The sequence below is a fragment of the Rhinolophus sinicus genome, chromosome 16 (genome assembly GCF_057876585.1).
Source record: "Rhinolophus sinicus isolate RSI-liver-muscle chromosome 16, RSI-T2T, whole genome shotgun sequence".
NCBI lineage: Eukaryota > Metazoa > Chordata > Mammalia > Chiroptera > Rhinolophidae > Rhinolophus > Rhinolophus sinicus.
This window is the reverse complement of record NC_142516.1, coordinates 96,695,137-96,719,719: the sequence shown is the minus strand read 5'-3', so window position 1 is coordinate 96,719,719 and position 24,583 is coordinate 96,695,137. Positions and strand designations below refer to the sequence as shown.

Sequence of the window (24,583 nt, the reverse complement as noted above, 5' to 3'; positions counted from 1 at the left end):
ACTTTATTGGTAGTATTGCTTTTACAGGCATTGATTATTTAGATCTGCAAAAGTGTTTGAAAATTTTGTTGCTTCTTACATTCTGTTCCCTCCTTCTGAATTTAATTTCCATTTTCACCAGAAGAAATTATTCTTTAGTAATTTTTTCAAGTAGGATCTTTGAGTGGTGAACTCTCGTTTTTTGCATGAAAGTGTCTTTATTTCATTTTTACTCTTAAATGACAGTTAAACTGAATCAAGAAGTCTATACTGACTGTGATTTTAAATTGGATACATAGCATATATAATCCATTCTAAGAGGCCATATCAATTGTGTCACAAAGAAAAGAATGCATTCCAATTCCAGAGATGTTAGCATACGAAAATTTTATGTTTTAAAATCAATTAAATATAGTAGTAATATATTTTACTATATATGCAGTATAAAAAGAATGTGCTTTGGAAGCAGGCAGAGCTAACTTCAAATCCTGGCTTTATCTCTTACTACTCTGTGACTTTGTGCGTGCCAGCTGACCTTTGTGGGTTTCAGTTCATGAGATGTAAAACAAGAAAAACACCACTATATTCGGGATTGGCAGCTTTTCCTATAAAAGGTCAGACAGTAAATATTTTAAGCTTTGTGGGCTATACAATCATTATTCAGCTCTGCTGTCGTAGCCCCAGAGAAGCCACAGATCATACATATTCCTGTGCCTGAAATACAGCAGGTGTCAAAAAATGTACATTTCTCCCCTCTACAACCTTTTCCTCAACATTTCTACGAAAGATATAAATAACACATACAATAATTTCCATGGGGAAGTGAAGCCAAGTCCCATAAGCAGCAGTAGGAATGAAAATTACACAGAGTTCCTCAAACTTCCAATTTCTGAACATTTAGTCCCCAACAGTTGTAACTGCACTTGCTGAACTACTAAGGATCTACATTTTCTAAAACCTAGAGCAAATCAATCTCTAGGCCTCGACTTCTTAACCTTCAGTATGATCCAACTAGCAGTGTCTCTTCTACATCCAAAGTGCCAATCCCCCACAAAAGAACCCAAAAGTATTTTTTGAACAAACATGATCATAAAAATATATCTGTGCTTACCCTCATACCAAACATTATGTTGTGGTAAGGAAGCACAAAAATATGTACACTACTGCCCTATACCATTACGCAAATAGATCAGTATCAGGTGGAAATAAAATGGTAGCATTTTCACAATATGTTAAGGAAAACACAAAAAGACACCACCCCCCCACCACCAAAAAAAGTACATCCATATTTCTTAAGACAGCAATAAGAAAATCTAGAGAAAAATAAAATCCTGGAAGGTTCCGTGCCAATTATCTCTATTTTTTTAATTGCTTGTTAAAACAATTGCTTGTTTTTAATTGCTTGTTAAAAATCCTTGTTAAACTCGTTGACAGCAGTACTTTCTGAAAAAAACAGCCGTGTATTTTATTGTGTCTGACCATTTAACCAATGTTTACATTACATAAATTGTTAACATTTAAAAATGGTTATTTTTTCCCCCATAAAATCCAGTATACTACAAAAGATGGAAAGAACAGTTTGACATTTGAAACATACTTCACAGCATTTAAATCCAGCGTGGCATACAAGTAATACAAGCACTTCATCCGTTCCGTAGTTTCCAAATTATGGGGAACCATGTACTGAGCAAAGATCCTCTCAACAAGCAATCTACAAAAGAACACAGAGAAGGGACTATAGTGATGCTTTAAACGTATGTATTCAATTTGTATATAAAATTCAAAAACAAATAAAGAACACATATAAAAGAGATGTGAATTGCAATCAAAGACTTGTTTTCATAAGAACAGGGGACAAAAAAGACTTTAGCTGGATGTACTGGAAAGAGCCCCTATACCCAGCTAAAATAACTACTTCTGTGTGACCTTGGGCAAGTTAGTAAGGAGTCAATCTCCTTATCTGAATAATACAGGGTTATAAAAAAAACTACACCAGGTCCTTTGAAGTGACAAATTCTAAATATCTATACTCATTTTAAAATTATGCAGAAATGTTTAAGTTTCTTTGAGTTTTTGTAGTGATCGTGATGAAAAAAGTCCGGGTTAAAAGTATAAAAAAGTGCTATCAAATCACAATGCAAATCTCCGTGCATTAATGCTGCACACTCAAAAAGTCTTAGAAAACTTCAATTTTACAAAAATAATAACTATTATTGTCTTAGATAATGTTAACCTAAGATACTGTTTTCTTACCTCTTAAAATTGTAAGATGGCCTACTGGTTCTTAATTTTCTCATTCTGACCTGTTATAGGCAAGATCACTTGGATCCCACTAACAATCTGTCAAACCAATTCAGACTACAAGCAGGATTTACAGGTCTATTAACTATTCAGTGGTTAGGATACATACAAAGCTCTAATCTTACACTGGAATAAAAAAATACAAAGATTATATTCAGTTGTGTTTTTATACAGCCTTATAAACTGTGTTTTTCGCTCTGAGTAGGAATTGTTTTTATTTTCAATGTCTATAATCTAAATGGTTTATTTGAATACTATTTGAAAAAATTTTATTTGAAAAGAAATAGCTGTGATCCTTATAACACAATTACCTATGAAGCAACATTTAAATTATAGTAACACACATTCCTACTTTTCAATATTATTCTGTTCTAAAATAATATATGGAAATGGACATAAAAGCTGTAGCCATCTCTAAAGTTGTATGTACATTACTGCTTCATTTATGGCTTTGATGAGAAGAAAATTAGTCACTACCTACCTTTAACTTGCAGTTAAAATTAAGGAAGGAGTTTAAAGTTAGAAATAGTTTGCCTAAAAGAACATATCAACAACAGTTATATAACACCAAAACGCCAAATATTTTATATACAGTGCCCTTAACTTACCGATCATCAATACTATTTTGATAATATATATGTAGCAATTTGTCTTTGATCCATGAAATCTGTTTTGCAGCATCTTTTCCAGCTGCTGATTGTAAAGCATATTTCTTATAAATTTGGGCAAGTCCCATCATGGCTTCTTTGCGCACTCTCCACTTAAAATAAAACCAAAAATGATTTTTTATTAATTTAAAAATGCTTCCATTACATTAACTCAGGAAAGTCTACTTTTCTAGTTTTTAATTTCCTTTACACAATATATTTTCATAAAAACTAAGTTACTGGATATCAATTTATAAGGACTAGATGAAAAAACACAACTATCATTTTAATATATCTACTATGTAAAGTACCGATACTTCAACACATAAAAAGAATTTTAATGCTTTCAATATCTTGAAACATCACCTACCCCTAAAAACAAAAGTCAATCACAAGCTGCATAAAGTCATTTGAATTGGTAAGGGAAAGCATGTTACAAAATTTTAAAAGGCAAAGACAGAACTAATTGTATAAACTGTGATTTATCCCTTATAATTTTTTTCCAAACTATGGTGTATATTAAGCGTATTTATATTAAAGGCATATATGATATTGGCTTTATCAAACAAATGCTGAATATAAAGGGACATCAGTGCTTCATTTTTTATATCTGGGAATCAGTTCAAGTATAAGAGGAATGTATTCAACTATTTTTAACAATAAATACATACTTGCTATAGTGTATCTAACACTGCTTAATTATTTTGGAATGCGTTTATTCTTCAGTGTTACATAAACACAACACTACATTCAGTAGGATGTGAGTCATGTCTAGAATTTCATGAATCTGCACAGATTATTTCTTTTTCCTTATTCCTTCTTCCGATGCAGTCTGTCAGTCATAGCAATATTCTCCCCTTGGTTTTTGTTTTAATGAATTGCAGTAAGTTAAGCATACCCCTTTATCCATCCACCACATACATACTGAAATAAAAGACTTCAGAAGCCTTACTCATAAAACTTCATCTCTAATTCCCTATTTTATCTCTAATTCCCCAAACTACTGCTTTAAGGAGAATTTGAAGATAGAGTATATTCTAATACTACCAAATCATAAATATATTCAATTATTTTTTGGTACCCAATTCTCCTTTTCCTTTTTTATGCCTTTTTGCCTTTTCATTGTTTAACACTCCAATGAAATAGTCAATAAAAACAAGATTAAATTCATCAGCTAAAATAAGTTGCTTTGAATACTATAAGGTTAGAGGGAAAATCATGCAATTCCTGCCCATCTATTCTGCACGCACAACCTCATTATCAGAGAATCAAAATGATGGTGGTAGCATAATCAACCTTATAAGCAACGACGTATTAAAATGCTGTATTATCTAGTCAAAGTAATTCACAGCTATCAATAGGCCTCCCACTTTCTTTGCTAATCCTTCACCAAATGACTCTTCAGTGTAAGTCTATAAACCCATCATGAAGGCAAGGAGGGAAAGGGTGGAGGAGAATGAACCTCCACTGCAAGCCTGATTGAGTCCTAATCCATCCCAGGCGATGTGGAATACAAACGTAACACGGCAGTTCCTCTCCTCAGATGCCACTAGGTAATGAGCGGAGCTAGTGGACACTCACTCAAAAGGGAAGGTTGGGGACACAGAACATGGGCTAGAAGCATGCTGGGTTTAGCTCTGCCAAGTTGAAGACATCTTTTCATTTTCTATTCCATGGAAATTATAATATAACCAGCTAGAGGACTAACAACTGATACCCAAAGAAAAAGAAAAGAGAGCCAACAATATGAGACCAGCTGTGTCAGAGGTCCTTTACAAAAGTCACTTATTAAAACCAGTGTAAAGCTGAACAGCTGACTACCACTGAAAGCCATCTCGTTTCTAGGATGAGAACAAATAATCTTAATAAAGAAAAACTAATAAAATATAATGTTACAAAAAGTAATACCTTTTCATAAATATTATTTTAAACACTAAAATGCCTTCCCAAAAGGGCTAATTACATTTAAATCCCAGTATTTTCAAATGAAATACTATTAAACTTCAAGTATTCAAAACGAAAACTTATTAATAACTATTACTCCTACTTACCCGTTTATCTAATGTTCTCTCTCTCACAAAATTAAGCAAGTGATCGTTCACCAGAAGAATATCCTTTTTAGCAGCTGTAACTATTGACACAATAACATCATGTCTAATAGCTTCCTCAGGGTCATGTGACCTCACTTTAAGATACTCTGAAAGATAAAATTTTATTTCATTAAAATGGAACTTTAACAATTAAAATATTTTTAACACTTGCATAAGACCTTTGAAAGTAAACCATAACAAAAACAAAACCTAAGTAGAAGGTTCAATGATTCAAGAAAATTAGGAGCAGAGGAGAGAGGAAAACGATCTGTCCTTCAGCGAAAACAGAAGTTTACATGCCACTGAGCAGTAAAACACCCCCTTTGGGGGGCCGAGTAGTTAAGGAGTTCCTAACCTCATTAGTTAAACACACCATATGAATGAACCAAGAAGTATACCAACATTAAATATTTCACCTCTATTTTTTGTTTAAATGTTTAAAATATTCAAGTGGTTTACTGGGAAAGGCTAGAGTATTCCAGTTTCTATTCCTTAATTAACTGGGGAAACGTTGAGTGAGGTTGTTGAGACAAAAACAGTGAGATGCTTGTCACCAAGAAATAGGATTACAGGAAAGACCACAGGCAATTGCATTTAACTGAACTAAGAAAGACCAAAGGGAATACAGAAGAAACGAAACATTTAACAGTTATGAGTGCCTGGAGGAGTATCTTAAAGTCAAAAACATTCTCCATCTAGCATGGAGAACGCTGAAAGAAAATTTAACAATCTTCAGTAATAACACATTAACCTTATGGAAGAGGCCCCACAACTGAATATAAATTAAAAAATATAAAATATTCAGCTTTTTATAATAAGACCAGTGAGACACAATTTCATTGTTTGGATTTGGAGTAATAAATATAGCCAGGCCTATACAAAACAAACTGTGCTTATGATGCCTGAATAGATTTACTTCTCTCCAAATGATGAATGAATTTACTTCTCTCTAAAACAATTTAACAAATAATTATAACGTAAAGACCGATAAAACCCCTACTCAGGTCTTAAGCCCTTCCACCTTGAGCATTCTCTACTAATAGGAACTATTCTAAAAAATGAGAAAGACCATATGGTTGCTAAAAAACTTCTGAATAGAAAGGTTATTTTACCTAACTCAGTAAAGAAAGTAATTTTTAGTAGTGACTTCAAATGGAGTATGTTAAATATATCTCAAGTTCACTTCCCCACCAAGATAAATACAGGAGTTTTACCTTTCACTGTACCTGTTTTGAATGTAATATATATTATTTTAGGTGCCACTAAAAAGAAAAAAACAATGACACACCAAATTTTAAGATGCATCCCAATTTGCCTAAAACAAATCATTCACATTAAACAGGTACACACCAAGAACTATTAACTTACAGATATTTACTGTGCAGTGGAAAAGAAAAAAGAGCAGAAAAAAGAAATTCTCAACAGTTACTTAGCATGAGAAAGTACCTAATAATACTCTTCACAATATGGCTGTCCCTCACACTTGGCTGAAACCACAAGGATGAATCTCACAAACACACTGTAGAGAAAACAAATAAATGTGTGTGTATCACACACATTTATCTCAGCTCACTCCTGAAACCCTAAGAAAATGTTTTTTAAATGGGACAAGTAATGAGACCACAGCAAAGAGTTTTTCAACAAAATTTTAGCAGATGGATGACTGGTAAACACCAGAGGAAAAAGGAAAAGGATGAAATCCAAAAGGGGAAGAAAATAAATGAGCTCAATTCCACGGTGGAAGAACCCTGAAACTGGTTGTAAATTCAAGACACGAAGCTTTGAGAACGGCAGAGGTAAAGACTGCAGCTGAAAACCTGAGGAGTGGTTGAAAATTTGCATAAAGAGAAGTTAGACCCCTAGATTTTTCAGAACTTTTAGCCAATTACAAAAATTAAGATGTGCCCAGAGAGAGGATGAAGACTAGAAAATCATAAAACGTATGTTTCATAAAAAATGAAACTATAGCCAGCCCTCCATATATACTGGTTCCGCCCGCATCTATGGATTCAACTAAACACCAAGTGAAAATATTTGAAAAAGAAAAAAATGTTACATTGCTTCTGGCGTGTACTGCGTAGTCAGGCCTACAATGGTTGCTTCTGTACTGAACATGCAGGGTTTTTTTTATGTTATTGTTCTCTAAACAATACAGTTTAACAACTACTTGCATAGAACTTACATTATATTAGGTATTGTAATCTTGAGATGACTTTAACGTATAAGGGAGGATCATGTAGTACATATTTGCATATATATTTACATGCAAATACCATACCATTTTGTATAAGGGACTTGACTTAAGCAGGCTCAGATTTTGATATCTATAGGGTAGGGATGGGACCAATCCCCTGCAGATACCGGGGGACCACTGTACTGTCTTTTGGTAAACCAAAACTTTCAAAATAATCATTAGGACTAAAAAGATTGGTGAAATAATTCACATCTGAAGCATATTTTAAATAGCTATTAAAAAAATCAAAACATCTGTTATTTACCCAATAATAAACTTTGCTTTAAAATTCTGACTGTAAAAATATGTTTAAGTTTTTTATACTTTAAAAAAGATCCTGAATAGAGAACTATTACAAAGAAAAACAAGAAAAATAAATATCAATTTAAAAAAATAAAGATGGGCTTAAAATTTAAACAGATACTTCATAAAAGAAAAAAACATACCAATATGCACATAAAATGATGTTCCATCTCATTAGTCATCAGGAAAATGCAAATTAAAACCACAACAGAACAGCAAGACCCATGAAAATGGCTAAAATAAAAAAGATTGACAACACAAAATGTTGGCAAGGACACTGAACAACTGGAACTTCAAACATTTTTGTGCAAGTGGAAAACAATACAACTACTATGGAGCACTTACTAGTCATTTCTTATAAAGTTAAACATGTATTAACCCTATGACAAGCAATTTCACTCCTAAGTAGTTCCAAAAAGGCATAAACACATAAATTCACAGAAACACTTGTACAAGAATACTCACAGTAATCTTAGTCATAATAGCCCCAAAATGAAAACAACTCAGCTAATCCATCAACAACAACAACAAAAGTGTATTCATAACAATGGAATATGACTCAATAAGAAAGAAGAACAAAGTAAACATACAGGAGTCTCAAAGACACTAGAGCAACTAAATTTTTCAACTCCTGATAGGATTCTCTCTGGAGAATCTGAGTAGTTGAAGAGGAAGTATCTAAGCGAAAGGTTATCCAAGGAACAACCCACCCCAAAGACTTTAGAGCGAAGGTCAGACTCAACAATCCCACCCATATACTCAGGGCTTCCTGAAGCCCTTTTTATTTAGTCCCCACTCTTCATTATGAGCAAACAGCCGACGATTGTCAAGCACTTAAGGAATGTCTCTAACATGGAAAATACAAAGAAAGCAAATGAAAAGTGGGGAAGACATTTTGTAGGAAAAAGTTCTCCAAAACACTACCATTAATTTTTTCAGAGAATATTGCATCAGTAACACCAAGATGCTACAGTAAAAGGAATACCCAGGGAAAAAGAGAAGGAAGAGAAAAGGGAGACACGCACAGATGCAGGCGTGTGCAAGGAAAGGGGGGGAGGGGGGAGTAGGTAAGAGGAAGAATGGACTGTCTTATGGTCAATGCTGTAAAGCAGAAGCTCCAGGGCAAGCAGTCCACATTCAGATGTGAGTAGGCAGATAGTGTTCCAAGCAGGATATCTTCCCGCTAAATAGGATGAAACTGATGAATACCTACTGTTTAAGTCTGACAGGAATTCAACAAAACCTGAAAGCATTATTATGACAAACGGTTGTTAAAAATGTTACAAAAGGCTATACTTTATAATTTTCTTTACCAGAAGAAACTCGGAAGGAAGTACTAAGACGCAACAGTGAGCAAACACTATAAAATGAGCAGTTAAAAATGTAGTACAAGTTGGTAACGTTTAAAAAGAGTAAATAATCAAGCAACACCAATAATGTGAAAGATGAGAAGAGTGCTCAGAGTTCAAGTTTTCAAGGGTCCCTAACCGCTCAAAAAGAAGCCAGAGAGTTCTGATTAACTTTAGACTTCATTAATCAATTATACAGTGAAAACACCAAAGAGAATGTTAACCTCCAAGCTCATAGAGAAAAATATGGAAAAATGAGAACAAAGAAAATAAATCGATTGAGCAGAAAAAAAGCAGCAAAGAAAAAGAATGGAAAACCGAAAACACAAAATAGGAAGTACAAATGTGTTCAACTACATCAAATAACAGTATCATCTCAATAAAAATTTTAAAACACGTGACAATACTGTATCTAATTTATGGACTGATAAACATGTAGCATTGATAGAAAACCATGAACAAGAGGCATACCAAATTTAATAGCATGGTTACCCTCTACAGAAGTGGGAAAGAGAATAGTTTGTGAGGGGCATTTCAACAATCTCTACAATTTCTTTCTTTTTAAAAATCTCTTAAGCAAATACAGCAAATTGCTAACATTTCTGAGGAAGACAGAGTAGCTGTTACATTCACATGTATTTTATAATTTTTGAAAAATTAACAGAACAGCAATAGTTAAATATGTGATATTCTCTTTACTACAAAAATACAAAGTTCTGAACCGCGTTATAATTATTCAGAAAACTCACCTCCATTTTAGCATGGTTATAATTATTCAGAAAACTCACCTCCATTTTAGCATGGAGTCTACAATTTAATGACTCTCACCTAAGTTCTCAAAATACTGAAAAACATTCAAGTCTTATAATCTATTCAAAGTCAAGACATGTTCAAATCCAAATACCTGAAATATTTTTAGAATTGTTCTTAACTAAGAAACTAATGTTATCTCTGATAACACCAACATTTTACAGGTGCTTCCAGAGTAAGGACGCACTAGGAGGTAAAAATTCTACCTCCTAGCACAGAGTAACTTCCATGATTGATGAACTGAAACAAGACTTTGCCTATCACAATAGCAAAAAAAGGTATCTTTTTTTTGTTTATTGTCCTATATATAAAACCATTTTTTTCCCCACCAAAAGGCATCTAGAATATTTGCTGCTGTTGTGGGTATAGAGTACCTGTTAAGTCCTTTGCTAAATCTGGATGGTTCATGAGACAGTGGCTAGCAAATTTCACACATTCCAGACGTATTGGTACATGGATGTCATTGAACCTGATAAAATATAAAGGCAGTGATATTTAATATCAGAGAAAGAGATATGTGCTTAATCGGCACTCAATTTATGTTTATTTCCCTAATTAACAGGATAATTCAAAGTGAAGCCAAGCTATTTTAACAAAATTTTTGATATACTATTATATGTATAAATATTTTAGACCCTATATATTTAAACTAGGACAATCTCCTGTGAGAACTATGTACTTTTAAGGAGCATGTTTCAACAATACACACTTGGCTTAAGTATAAGAATTAAAATGACAAAATTGTTCCTATAAATATTATACTTTCAAATGTGTTTGTTTATGCAAGTATATACACAGAGCATAGATACATTATATAAATCCCATACTGTGTTTGAAAAGAAAGGCTTCCTTCAAAGAATTCTTTCTTAAATATAGAGCATTCACAAATGTGTGGTCGGTCCTGCACTAAACTCCGTGTTATTTTACATGCCTCTAAAATTGTGCCCAAATTAGTCCTATCCAGCTAACTACCACAATTATTACTTGTCCATTATCAAAGCCAATTTTTACATGGAAATGTAAGTATCTTAGTACGTATCTCTAAAAAAATGAAACTCTGGTTGTTATGTCCTTTAAGTATCTTTTAATTTTATATTTTCCCTCCCATCTCTTTTTTCCCCCTTATAATTTGGTGAAGCAACTGTTTGGTGTTTGTGTATGTAGTGTCTTCCCACAGTTAAGATTTTGCTAATTGTATCATTCTGATGTCAATTAACAGGCTCCCCTCTCTCCTCAATCCTGTAAACTGGTAGTCCGTCCGATCTAGAGCCTGACCATGTTAGAAGGCACCGCACTCCTCTACCAGGAGGCATTGATGTCTAGTTGTCTAAACCACTGATCCTCAAAGCCCCGATACATTAGTTCATTATGGACTATAAAATAGTGATTTAAAAAAACAACAACACATAAAAAAACTTTTTAAGTAAGAACATTAAAGTGAAGTGAGTTTTCCACTCAATATTTTCAGATGTCTTAATTCTATAAGATCAAAGGTTTCCAAATCTTGTGTTGCCCATTTCATAATAAACAAATTTAGTATTATTAAAGAAAAAGAGAAGTCTTCAAAATAAGCATCAAATTACTCATGAAAGCTTATTACTAGAAAAAAATTTGTTCTATGAAGTACACTAAAAAAACAATTCTAAAAAGGAAATATTACAAAGTAATAAAAAGGTGACATAAAATTTAGGATTTTCCCTCCAAAATCTATAAAATAAAGTCTGGGAAATCTAAGTCCTGATTTAAAGATATACTGAATGCCTATATGTAAAATTGTATTTTTGTTTAACACATTCAATAAAACGGATTTTAAATTGAGTTGCATGATTTAATTACACTTATACAATACTTTGCATTACTACCCAAGAACTTCGCATTGTATTGAAGAAAAAAAAGTTAAGAGACAAAATTTAAAATGACAAGAGCTAATATGTATTAATCACAACTTGTTAAATATTATTATTGAGTTTCGAAGAGATAAATCAGATTAAGAATTTAGCACTTAACAAGCACTTATAAAGGCTTGTATCCTTATTTAAAAGAGATTAAATTTATCATAATTCATTGCCAGTTCTGGTATTAAGATGGAAAGAAAAATGATGACATAATTATTTCAATACAAAGAAAACAGAGTAAATCTTTAAATCCTATTTATTTACTAATTATTTAATTGCATTATTTTTTATGAGGATAATTTGAAAGGAAAAAAAAAATCCCCCTTTATCCTTAGGGTCAAAGTAGGTTTTGGTCAGGGCACCTGAAGGGGTTTTAATATATTCAAAGTCAGGATACTTTTAGAAACATAAAGAGAAATAAACACACTTCAAATTTTGCAACCAGTTTTAGGAGGTTTGTGGAACATTAAAAGTGTACAAGGAACCCAGGTTATCATTTCTTTAAATGAGAAATGGAGAAAGGAGGCTAAGTGGAGGAACATACGTAATCATTTATTTATTCATTCTGTGGATGCCCTTACAATACATATCTCCAAATAATCTAATTAAATATTTTGTGTGGGGGTGGGAAGGGGTTTTCTCTCACAGTGATGTTTTTTCAGTTGTAATTAATCACTGTTATGTAACAATACATTTTAATTTCATTATCAGAATACTTTGCGAGATAGCTTTTAAAATGTATCATCTTTTGAAAATTACTGAGGACAAAATAAGACGAAAAGAAAATGAGAAATTGTAAATATGGCCAACACTATTTTCACTCAAACTTCCAAACCATAAAACTTCATTTTTATGATTTCAGGAACAGTCGTGTTTTAAAACAATGTAAGTAGATACACACATACATGACTTTCATACAGGACACCAAAAATCATATACCTGCCCAAATAACACTGCCAAAGTGGTTTGTTTTGAGAAGCCAATTCTGAATCCTTCGCCCCAAACATTTTTGCCAGTAGTTTAACAACTTGCAGGCGTTCCTCATTATCATTGCTCTAAAACAAAACACAACCACAGATTTAAAATCATGACACAGATATCTTCAGAATAATTTTTCCCATGATCTCCCTTATCCTCCAGTTCCACAGAGCACCTTCCATAAACTCCAGATGAAATATTTGACATAAAAATGCTCAATATACTTTTCACAAAATTAAATATTATCTTAAATGCTCTAACCATCGCAAATTACATTAAAGCAGTACTCCCTGCTTGAAAATACATCTCAAAGTTTGATTAAATGTTAGAAGTTCCCTCCACTAAATGACACTTATTTGCATTCAGAGTCAAATTCAAAAACTAACTCAAATCAAACGTACTTTGTACCCTTGAAAAACTGTCTGTGGTTTTTAAGAACAGACACTGATAGAGGTCAGGCCTACAGTAAACAGAATTTCGCATGACTGTCCTGGTTAAGCTCCTGATGGAAATAAGTACGTGCTCAAGTTTCCCAACAGGAGAGTCAGATCATGTACATATACCAGATTCATAATGGAGTTCAGTAATATGATGAAGTCTTGCACATGCAAAACCTACAATTTCTGTTTCCTACACTACATTGTGAGTACCCTGGGGACCAGAACTCAATTTTACTATTGATTGTGGTACCTCCCACAGATGATATAATGCTAAATGAATCAGCCAGCCACTATACTAGAGTTCAACATAAAATGTGACAAATGGAATAGCAAACAGCAGTAATATTCAAGGTACTATGGACAGTATTGGGCAAATTTCTTTTTAAACCAATGCCTCATCCTAATATTAAGAGCCCCCATAATCTGACCTAACTCATCACTATTATCTCTCTCATTATTCCTCTTAATAAGTACTTTTCAATCCTGGCTGCACATTAGAATGACCTCTAAAGCTTTAAAAAAAATAAAAGAGACACACACAAAACAAACAAAAAACAACTGATATCTGGACCCTATGCTAGAAATTCCCATCAACCTGTCTGGTTTAATGCCTGGACATGTACTTGTTTATTAAGGCTCCACAAGTGAAAATTCTAATATGCAGTCAGGGATGATTTAAATTTCCTTTGTGCTCCCATCCAACTGTAATTCTTTGTGTAGCACAAATTCACCCAGTACTTTCCTACCTATGCTTCTGGATGATGTTTCCTTTGCTTCAATTGTATGCTTTTTGTATCTTTTATGACACTTAACAATATCTGGCCCATTATTAGATTGGAATTATTTTTTCCTTTTCCTCCCATGGAATTTAACTAGATGTTAAATTTGCTGAAAGCAGGGACAATAATTCCTTACTTTATACAAAATTTCTTATAGTATTCAATGTTTTTATTAGAGAAAATAAGACCAACAAATAATTAAAGGTATGCCTGCCTCATCAAAATTGCTAACTAAGAACAAAAGGGGGAGTGGGGACAGAAAGGCAGGTGAATCAAATAGCCTACTTGAGAAATACAATAAAAACATACCCCCAAATAAAACAAGAATTATTACACTACAGTACAAACATGTACTGTTTGTTATTTTGAAAAAAGACAAAACATTTTTAGAAACAAGAAATACAACACAGAAATAATTTAAGACCTTTTCTGGGTGGTACACTGGGATTCATCAAAGACTATTAATTACAACCAGCTTTATTTCACTTTCCTGTAATAATTTGAAAGAGAAAGGAATATCCCCCAAATTTACACATGAAACTCAATTTTATGGCATAATTTAATCTCAAGGCAATGGGAACATGCCTACAAAAGATTCCAGAGAATTATGTGAAAAGCAAAGGAGCTTTCAACATAGGCAAGTATAAAATAACATGCACAAAGGGAAAATATTTCATCTTATGTGAATATTAAACCCTAAACTATTTTTATGGCCCAATCAAAGGGTCTTGAGAACTACTATAAACTGTGCCTTGAAGACATAAGTTTAGGTGTACAGCTATGACTTCAAAAGTAAGTCGCAACCTAGAATTTATCTGGAAAATATTTTGAGGAAAATACCGTCCTGTTAATCATTAATTAAGCAGCTACTATCTGCTAGGAACCATGGTAGGCATTGAGATACACAAATAGGCAAGTCACAAATATGTAAATAAGTAACAGTAATATACCATCCCATCTGTAATATGCAGATAAAACCACTATAAGAATTAAAAGCCATAAATAATGCTTTTTGCTAATTTAGTTGACAGAAGTATATTATTTTTAGAATAGTTACCTTTAATTTAAATTCAAGCTGGGGTAAAACTGAGAGCAGCAAATGACTATCAATATTATAGAGTTCCAAAATTAAGTCAAAGACATGCTCTGACAAATCGCTGATAGATGTTTTCCCAAGCATCAAAACCTGATTAAAAAACTTGTGAGAAAGAAAATTTATCATTAACAGAAACAGCATAGATAAAATCAATTTTCTCAAATCTTAATTATTATTAAAATTCATTATTTTATACAAATTCTAACTAGGCATATCAAAACATTTTCTAACAGTAGGTGGAAAAATCACTACAGGGTACATGAAAAGAAAAAGATACAGACCTTACCTTGTACACAATAAAAAATACGTACTTTGTATTAACTCACCAATTATTGTATCAGTAAACATCCAACTACCAGTCACACTTCATTCCCCCTTTACAATACTGACTATCCTGTATTAGTTACTAGTGTACATGTCTTAATTTCTCTACTAGATAAATTTCTTAAGGGCAAGGGATCACATCTCGTTCACCATACCATGTATAGGAGACAACAGCATGAAAGATAAAGCCATCTACCTTCACAATAGGAGCCAATTCCATTTTTAAAATATGTAATTTTATATTTATAATGCAAATCAACCTCTTGCTAATCTTTTATTTTATCAATGTGTAATAAACAACATAAAAGATTTATAGCACTAATTAAAATCCAATTAAAAGCACACTCAAACACAAGAAAAATACAAATTTGAACAGCTTTTTTTTTTCCTTTAAGCATCCAGCTGTAACTAGTTTCCACATTCAGATCACAATACTACTGAAACTGGTAAAGATGCATGACATAATAGCCAAGTTCCTTTCCAAATAAATAAAAATTAACCCAGATCATATACCACATACTCTCAACAGTATCTTCCGCCACCTTAAAGAAGGAGTTAGGGTCTTTACACCACTTAAACTGCCCTGATCACTTCTTTGACAGTAACACACAACTTGGTTTAATTAGGTTTTCTGTATGTTAAGTATAAAGCCAAGGACTTCACACTTCTGTGTCTCTTCTGCTTACTTTGAATACTTAGGTTGTTCTTAAACAGTTTCTTAGGTCTCCCCTAGCCATGCAAGAGAGAAGAACAAATTCTATTTTACTATTCTTTCTTTACTGGTTTTAAAAATAACTTGTTTGTCCTCCGTGTTTATCAATTCTGTGGGAAAAGAATTATGACATCAAATGTTAAATTCTCATTTAGGTTGAAAATAAAGTGGCTTTGTTGTTTCCATTCACAAATTTTCTCCTGTTTAAAAACAGTAAATCTACCTTTCCTTAACAAAAAACTAGTAATCGCTTCCAATGTGGCCGACCATCTTTGGTGATTAAACTGTCCTCTTACTCTATCAGTCTGGGGAAAACTCATTTGAAAATGAAAAAAAAAAAAAAAAAAAATTTCTCTGGATTAACTTCTTACAAATTCCATCAAAAACATTTATTTAAAAATTATAATCTCCATAAAGGCAAGGACCACGTCAGTCTTTTCAACTGTATAATAAGAACCTAGCACAGTGCCTGACACAGAGTAGGTAACAGATACATATTTAGTAAATGAATGAATAATATGGAACACGTACTATGACACAGATATAAACAATCCATACCCTACACGACGGCTTACAATTTAGTAGAGATGGATATAGATTTGATTAAAGTACTTCCTTCCAACAAAGATTAATCTTTCATTTACAAATGGGTAATTAATATTCACACTACAAATTATTTTGTAACAATTGCCTCCTAATGAAAGGAGTATGAGTAAGCTATAGGTGGGTAATAAATTCTACCTTAGATTTAAGCAGTCGATTTTAATTACAAAAGCGTTTTCACATTAAATAACATTCTCTATCATCAACCCAAGTATTATTAACGCCAATTTACAGATACAAAAAGCGAGCATACGTGAGATTAAGCAATTTAACCAAATTTTACCTATATCAAGATGGACGTGATACATTTTTTCCAGCACAAAATAATTTTCTGCTGCCTCTTAAAGCACATGATTAAAATTATCTGGTCAAAAATAGTAACACCGCCAAGTGATCCATGCAGGACATTTTTTGAATTGTCAATACACAATTTTTGTTCTTGATACATAATAAACTTTAAAAAAATACATATATTTTTAGTTTTTGGGGTTGTCAAGTGACAAAAACTTCTATATAAAAAAAATAATCTAGAACACCATAGTGATTTCTTAAATCCTATATATGTAAGAATTACTATCTATAAAGAACAGACTTGAATGTGTCTGTACATAAGAGTGAAAAAGACACAAGTAAAGAAGGAACAGAAGTGGGGTTATTATTACCTCAGTATCCTACCTCTATTTTTGCTAATTCTTTACAAGGAAGGTAAATGAATAATGACTATTACATGTACAGGTCCAAAGGGCTGAGAATGATTTTTAACATTGCAGTCATTTTATCCTACTATAAGACAATTAAGTTCACTAGAAAGTAATTTTACATGGATAAGTTTTAGGCAGAAAAATAAGAAGACTTATAAGGGAATAAAGGAGAAAAAACACAGCAATTATTAATAACTTCTTAGCTAACCCTTAAATAAGGCAAATGATAAGAAAAAAAGGAGAAAGAAGAAAATAATGGACAAAGTAGTGGAAATAAATATGTAACTGAAAGTATGCTCAGACCACTGTACTAATCCTGTGCCTCTTGCCCCACAGCTTCTGGTAAGTGGTGGTGGTGGTGGGGGTAGGGTTCTATGTCTCAAGGTAAGAACTAAGAGCAGGAAATTAACAAAACATGTAAGTGATAGGAAAATGTTTTAACCTTGATATTTCTGGGATTACTAAAAGTCCTTCCTTGATCCTTTTATCTTTCTTCTAACTTTTATTGTAAATATTTTCAAACATAAATGTTGAGACTAGTATAATAAACGTAATCACCCAGCTGCAACAAATACCACCATTCTATCTTGAACCCCTTTTCTTTTATTACTTAATCAAATATTTATTTCCCCAATCCTAGCAAAGATATCATGTTATAATGTTATTTTTCTTATTTTTACGCCAGAAAAAAGCATCACAGAAAGTCAAGTGTTCCCCTAAAAAAAATATCTGGCTGAGCAGTATCAATTTAAATAACCACCAGGAGGAGCTCACCCAGTGTATCAAATGAGCCATAGAGATAGAATGCTTAAGTCTGGTCTACACACTTCAAGTGCCATTAAGTCAATAATGAAAAAAAGCTCAATCCACTCAATCCCACCAATTTATTCCAGTCAATACCCAAGACTCACAAAACTTATAGAAATCAATATTTAGAATTACCTGACAATCTTGGAGTTATTAAGATAGATTATACAAGCTATCTTAACTCCAGCTTTTGAAAGTTCATCCTCCCAATTTCTTTATAAATCAAATACATTTTTGCAAATCATCATGTGCTTAGAATTATTTAAGGCCATAAGCCAGAAACAGAAACTGGGATCTACCAAGGTATTGTTTTATAAGGTATGTTACTTTTCAAAGTACATCTTTTATGATGTACTTTATATACTGAGTTTATTTTTGTATACTACAAGAAAAATTCTCATTCAGTAAACTTCAGGAAAATTAAATATGTGAGAAATTATAAAAAGCTTTCTTTCTGACTTTTTTCAAGACATATTTATATCCTTTACATGTTTGGAGGAGGGTGAAAGTGAAAAGTAGGTGGAGAGACAAAACTGCTACACAAATCCAAGGGCCAACATTAACATTATGTTCTAGATTTGTTCCAGAAGGAAGACAATGCGAACGATGCATTCAGTTCTATCAGTGAACCTACCAAGCTAAAACACATAAATACAAGATGGTCAATCAAGATGGTCAATACAGGATGGTACATAAGTAGATTTGGGATGATAGTGAAAGGGCTCATTTCATTGCAATTCTTCCCCTTTCTCAAAAAGGTAGATTTATATGGAATCTACCCCAGGGAAATCATGTTAGGCACCTTGCACCAAATCACTGCCATTCACTTGTTTTCAATTTTCAGTTCTTGATATTAGTTCTTATCTTCCCGTTATACAAATCAGTTTAATCTCCAAAAAGCTATGAGCAACTTCTCTGAATAATGAAAAGTTTTGTAAGTTTTACCTAATTACATTTAACTCTATTCTTAACATTAGAAAACTGTGTATCTTGCTAACCCAAATAAAAGCTGTTTTAGTTCCCAGGAAATTTGAAAGAAGTAAATGAATGAACACAGAAGATGAGTCTTAACCTCCTAGAAAACATTAACCAAGAATAATTTTATGAAGGAGAAGGAAAATACATTAATGATTTAAACAACACAAAATTGAAAAGTTGTACTACTTGCCGAAATTTTGCTTCTAGCAGTCTTTAAAAGTTTCGCTAACCCACTGGACAACTAATTACAAGTGAGACTTACATTGGTAATATATGGTTCAATAGCTTGAGCTGTCCTCTTCAGTAAAGCCTTCGCCAAATCGTATGCTTGCTTGTTTAAGTTCTGAAAAACATAACCAATATCTATATTATACATCTCTAACTATGACAAAATATTACCTGTATTCAAAAAACCACTCAAGTAAATGAATGAGAAATCTAAAACTCAATTAGAATAAGAGAGAGAAGGCAAAGCCACTTTTCTTATGACTACTAGATCATAAGATCTTTTCCAAGCAAGGGTAATTACATTCTCTTTATATCTTGTTGATAGCATAAAGTAAACCACATAGAAAAGGTCAATAAATGTTTGTTAGATTCAAGAGGAGATACTCAGTCATTCTAAATCTAGTCCCAAAGTCAAATCAGCTTAGCCGAGTACAAATACAGGCTATTTCACTCCAGGTCCAGAAGAACCAAAGCATCCTAAGGGGATGAACTGGGTTCTAGTGTGGGCACGAATTGGGGGGAAGGGGAAACAAGTGGGGGAAGACAAGAGTTTGGGGCAGCTACAGGAAAGCAGATTTATTCAAGCACTTTGCAGAGAACAGGTAAGTCCAAGGATACAACAAGAAACATAACAAACAGTAAAGTATGCCAAGCAAAAAAGTGCAAGAAAAATATCTTAAGAAAATGTGTTTGTACATGGATCTTGAGGATGACAGAAGGAATCAAGGCCAAAGATCTAAAATGGAATCAGTACATATTCTAGTTTATACATATTACAGAGAACAGGAATACTATATATATCTTGAAACTCACATTCAGCGTATTTTTAGATTAATATTGATGCTTGTATTGTATTATTTTAATCATTTCTAACGGCTATTTAGTATTTTACTATATAATATGCTATAGCTTACTCATTCTTAGTTCACAGGCATTAAATAGCATGTCTTATACATTCCTTGTACATATAAGAGATAATCTTCTGTAAATTCTATCTTTGCCATTTTTCAAATGGGCTGTTTTGTCTTGTTCTTATTTATTTGTAGAGTTTTTCCATCTCTATAAATTCTACACACTAAACCTTTGTCAATTACATGCACAACATACTTTAGTCTATACTTGTTTTTTCACAATGTTTAAGGTGTGCGAGAGAATACATAAGTTTTTTATTTTAATGTAATCGTAAGTATCAATCTTTGCCTATTTGGCATGTGCTTTACATCTTTCTTAAATTATCTTCCACATTATGGTTAGGCTGTTTTATATTTTTCAAATAAAATTTTAAAGACTTGCTTTTCAGACTGAGATTTTTTTACCAATAATTTATTTTCATGTACGGTGTGAAATAAGATTCTAATATTATTTTCATATAGATATTCAACTGTCCTAAAGCCCCTTATTAAATAAACCATTTATTAAATAGTCCATTATTCCCTCCACTGACCTGTAATACCTGCCCGCTCTTTTCTATATAGCCATGCATCCATTTGTAAATTCTCTATTACTTCCACATGTCCCTTTGTCTATCACTGCCTTATTATAGTCAAAGTGACATATGGAAACAATGTCTTAACACCAAGTAGGGTAGTCCCCACTTACTTATTCGTCTTCAAAATTGCTTGGCTGTTATTGGCCACTTGCTCCTCAACGTGAATTTTACAATCAGTTTCTCAAACTACAGACACACGTGCATATACAAACACTTTCAGTTTCTATTTTGGATGATCTATTCATACACAAGGAGTTGACATCAGTATGATGCTGAGTGTCCCAACCCATACACAATAACAAATCATGCAACATATTTAAGTCTTCTTTTATACTTTTCCGTCAACTAACAAAGATTTGAGCTACTTAGAAATTTAACAAAAATGTGCATGAACTTTACGTTGAAAATCCATAATGATTTACAATGTAAAGTCCATGCACATTTTTGTTAAATTTCTAAGTAGCTCAAATCTTTGTTAAAGCTACAAATGAAAAAGTTTTGAAATTATACTAACAGATTTTTCTATATTGATATTATATCTAGCAACCTTGCAGAATTTTCTTATTCTGGAAACGTATCTGTGTATATTGTTTTGTTTTCTGCAAAGGCATTGGCAAATAATTTCAGTTTTGTTGCATCTTTCTAATCCTTTTATCTTTTATTTGTTTGTTTTGTTTTTGTTGACTAACTTAAGACCTCTAGTTAATGGTGGTTAGAAACAGCATTCTTTTTTCCTGAGAAGTGACATCTTTACAATGTTCCTAACTTCAAAGAGAATGCTTCAGCATTTCACCATTAAGTACGGTATCTCACATAGCCTATCAGTTTAAGGAAGTTTCTTTGTACTTCAAATCTGCTAAGAGTTTTAAAATATCATACACTATATTGAATTTTATCAAATGGTCCTTTCCTACATCTATAAATTTTTTTCTCTTTGATCTGTTAATTTACAGAAATATCTATCGCTAACATTTTCTAATGTTAATCCATCATACATTCCTCAAATAAAGCCAAATTTGCTCATTATCAACTCATTATTTTATATCACTCTGGATACTGTCTACTATTATTTTATATTGGATTTCTGTTACTACATTTTAAATTACATTAGCCTATGATTCTCCTTTCTTGTTTGACTGTCTAGTTTCCCTAGGAAGGTTATAAACTCCTAAAGTGAGCTGTGGAACATTCCTTCTTTTTCTATAATCTGGAAAATTTTGCTGTGTATTAAAATGATATGCCACTTACATGATTAATAGCAATCTCCTGGTGATGAGTTTAAGTTAGTTTGTGGTTGGTTTGAGTTTTGCTGCTGTTGCTGTTATTATTATTACTATTGTTGTTTGAAAAGAAGTTTTAGTATAGGATAGTTTTTAAAACCAATTAAATTTCTTTATTGGCTAAAGGTTAAGACTTTCTCTTGAAACAAATTTGCAAATTATACTTTCTAGAAATTTGCTAGGTCTAATTACAAATGTTAGCATAAAAGATTGTTCATAGAACTGTCTTTTGAAAATTTTAGTGTTTCCTGTTCTCCATTTCATTTAAAAACTGTATATTGATACCATCACCCTTTTTCTGATTCAATTTGCCAAGGATGTGCCTATTTAATACACTTTTCAAATTACCAACACTGGGTTTTCGTAAAATGTGTTTTCTATTTCATTGATTTGTGTTATTTTCTTCCTTGTATACTTTGTACATTCTGATGATACTCATAACTTCTTGAATTGGACACTAAACCATAAAGTTAGATTAAATAAAAAAAACATTTTAAGTTGCATCCCACAAGTTTTACTATGCATCATTTTAATTGCCATTATGATTTATACTTTTGACAGATTATGACTGCTACAAACTTGTTAGTCTTATATTTCACATCCTCAATATTCTTAAAAACTGTTGGTCTGCTTGATTTATAATCACTGGGAAACATGTTAAAATTGTCCACCAAATTGTGCATTTGTTTCTTTTGCCTTGTAATTCTTTCAATTTATGCTTCACATACTTTGATTCTATGTACATACAAATTTAGATATCTTCCTGAGAACTAAACCTGTTAATAATGTGTAAACCCCTTCTTTAAAACTATTGTCTAATATTAATATAAGCTACTTCAGTTTTGTTTGTTTTTTTTGGTTTTGGTATGTGCCTGGCAAACCTCTTTTCCATCCTTTTACTTTCAACCTTTCTGTGACAGTGTTTTGTTATCTCTTATTAATAATGACCAGCTGGGTTATTTTCAATCCAATGAGATAATCTGCCACCCATTGTAAATTTGAGCCATTTACATTTATTATAATCCTTCCATTTATTGTAATCCTTAAATTTTTAATATGAATACTTCATTTAAAGTTCAAAGTTAATCAATAGCTCTAAACTCTTGATCACCGCCAGGATCATAACACTCATTAACTCCACTCAACCTTATGTTATTTGTATCCAGTGGTTTAAGACCACTTTGTTAATACTCCTTTAATTAATCATTATTGCTACTGTTTTTGTTTTATATAATCTTCTTATTGAGAACATTTCTTTGTTCCACTATTTCTTTTATCTCACTTATTTCAAATTCAACTTCCATCATTCTCAAGTACTCACACAGTTGTTTCAGGAAGGATCTATTGACAAATGAATATTTTTTAATGTCTTAATTTCACTCAAACTGGCTGTGTGCGCACATGCGCGCACACACATACACACATTTATTTTATCTTAGCATTGTGGAAATACAGTTCCATTATCTTCTGGTATCTATCCTTGCTACTGAGGAGTCAGAAATCAGTTTAACCTTTATTCCTTGGCTAAGAGCTATGCCTTTTCCCTCTGGGTGCTTTGTAGATTATTTGTTTTGGCATTTTTCAATTTCTCCATGAGGTGTCTGGACTGGGATTTATTTTTATTTATCCTGCTTACGACACTTTTGCTACCTAACCCATAAATTCATGCCTTTTACCAATTCTGGAACATATTAAACAAATTTCTATTTGAACACCTCTTCTCCACTCTCTACTTGGTGTTCTAAAATCACTACTAAATATATTGGATCTTTTCAATCTATCCTTCATGTCTTAGTATCTTTTTTGTTTTCTTTATCTTTATCTCACTGTGTCTGTATAATTTCCTCAGATCTATCTCCCAGTTCTGTAAATATCTTTTATAATACAATAAAGATTTTAATATCAATGACCACTTTTCATTTCTTCTAAACTTCTTCTCTTTTCATATATCTAGCCATCATGTTTTCAACTCTTATTTTTGTCTTTAATCCTTTTAAGCATATATTATTTTTAATCCTTTTAAGATATTTTACTGTTTTTATCTAATAAATATATTACCTGAATTTTTAGGTCTAATCTTGCTATTTGTAGTGTCTGAGTTTCAGCACTGATGCATTATTATAAGTTTGGAAATTTTGGATTATGAGGTTATTTTCCCCGAAGTATTATGTGAATTCTGTGTAGCTATAAACTTAGATTATATCTTGCCAGAAAGGTCTTAAGTTTGCACAGATCTTTATACTTGTGACTTCTGTGACCCTCTCTTTAACCTTGACCCCTGATGAATCACAAAACCGTATTTCCAACTGTTTACTCGAAAGTTAGTCATTTTCAAAGAAGAAAACAAACAGAAACACACACTTATCCTTCTTAACATCACCCAGGCAAGAAACATGGTCACCAACGTATCTTTGTCTCCAAATTAGTAGAGAGTTCCCTTTTAATTTCACCCCTCTTCTCTGTCTGCACTATCATTGTCTTTTACTTAAGGCGGCAATTGGATGCAGCATTTCCCAACATATGAAGTTATATAATAGCATCTAAGTAACTAGTAACTCACT

At 32.4% G+C, this 24,583-nt stretch overlaps 1 protein-coding gene across 5 annotated transcripts in view; it reads right to left on the bottom strand.

Moving 5' to 3' along the window:
• The window catches only part of PDS5B (PDS5 cohesin associated factor B), a 160,466-nt gene that overhangs the window by 76,718 nt on the left and 59,165 nt on the right, over positions 1 to 24,583 (bottom strand). For all 5 annotated transcript variants that reach the window (XM_019736560.3, XM_019736561.3, XM_019736558.3 and 2 more), the window contains exons 7-13: positions 19,288 to 19,368; positions 14,862 to 15,002; positions 12,547 to 12,662; positions 10,087 to 10,181; positions 4,979 to 5,124; positions 2,889 to 3,040; positions 1,577 to 1,690 (exon numbers count right to left, since the gene is read on the bottom strand). In XM_019736560.3, coding sequence (XP_019592119.1) covers positions 1,577 to 1,690; positions 2,889 to 3,040; positions 4,979 to 5,124; positions 10,087 to 10,181; positions 12,547 to 12,662; positions 14,862 to 15,002; positions 19,288 to 19,368 — 845 coding nt within the window. The remainder of the gene's footprint in view (positions 1 to 1,576; positions 1,691 to 2,888; positions 3,041 to 4,978; positions 5,125 to 10,086; positions 10,182 to 12,546; positions 12,663 to 14,861; positions 15,003 to 19,287; positions 19,369 to 24,583) is intronic.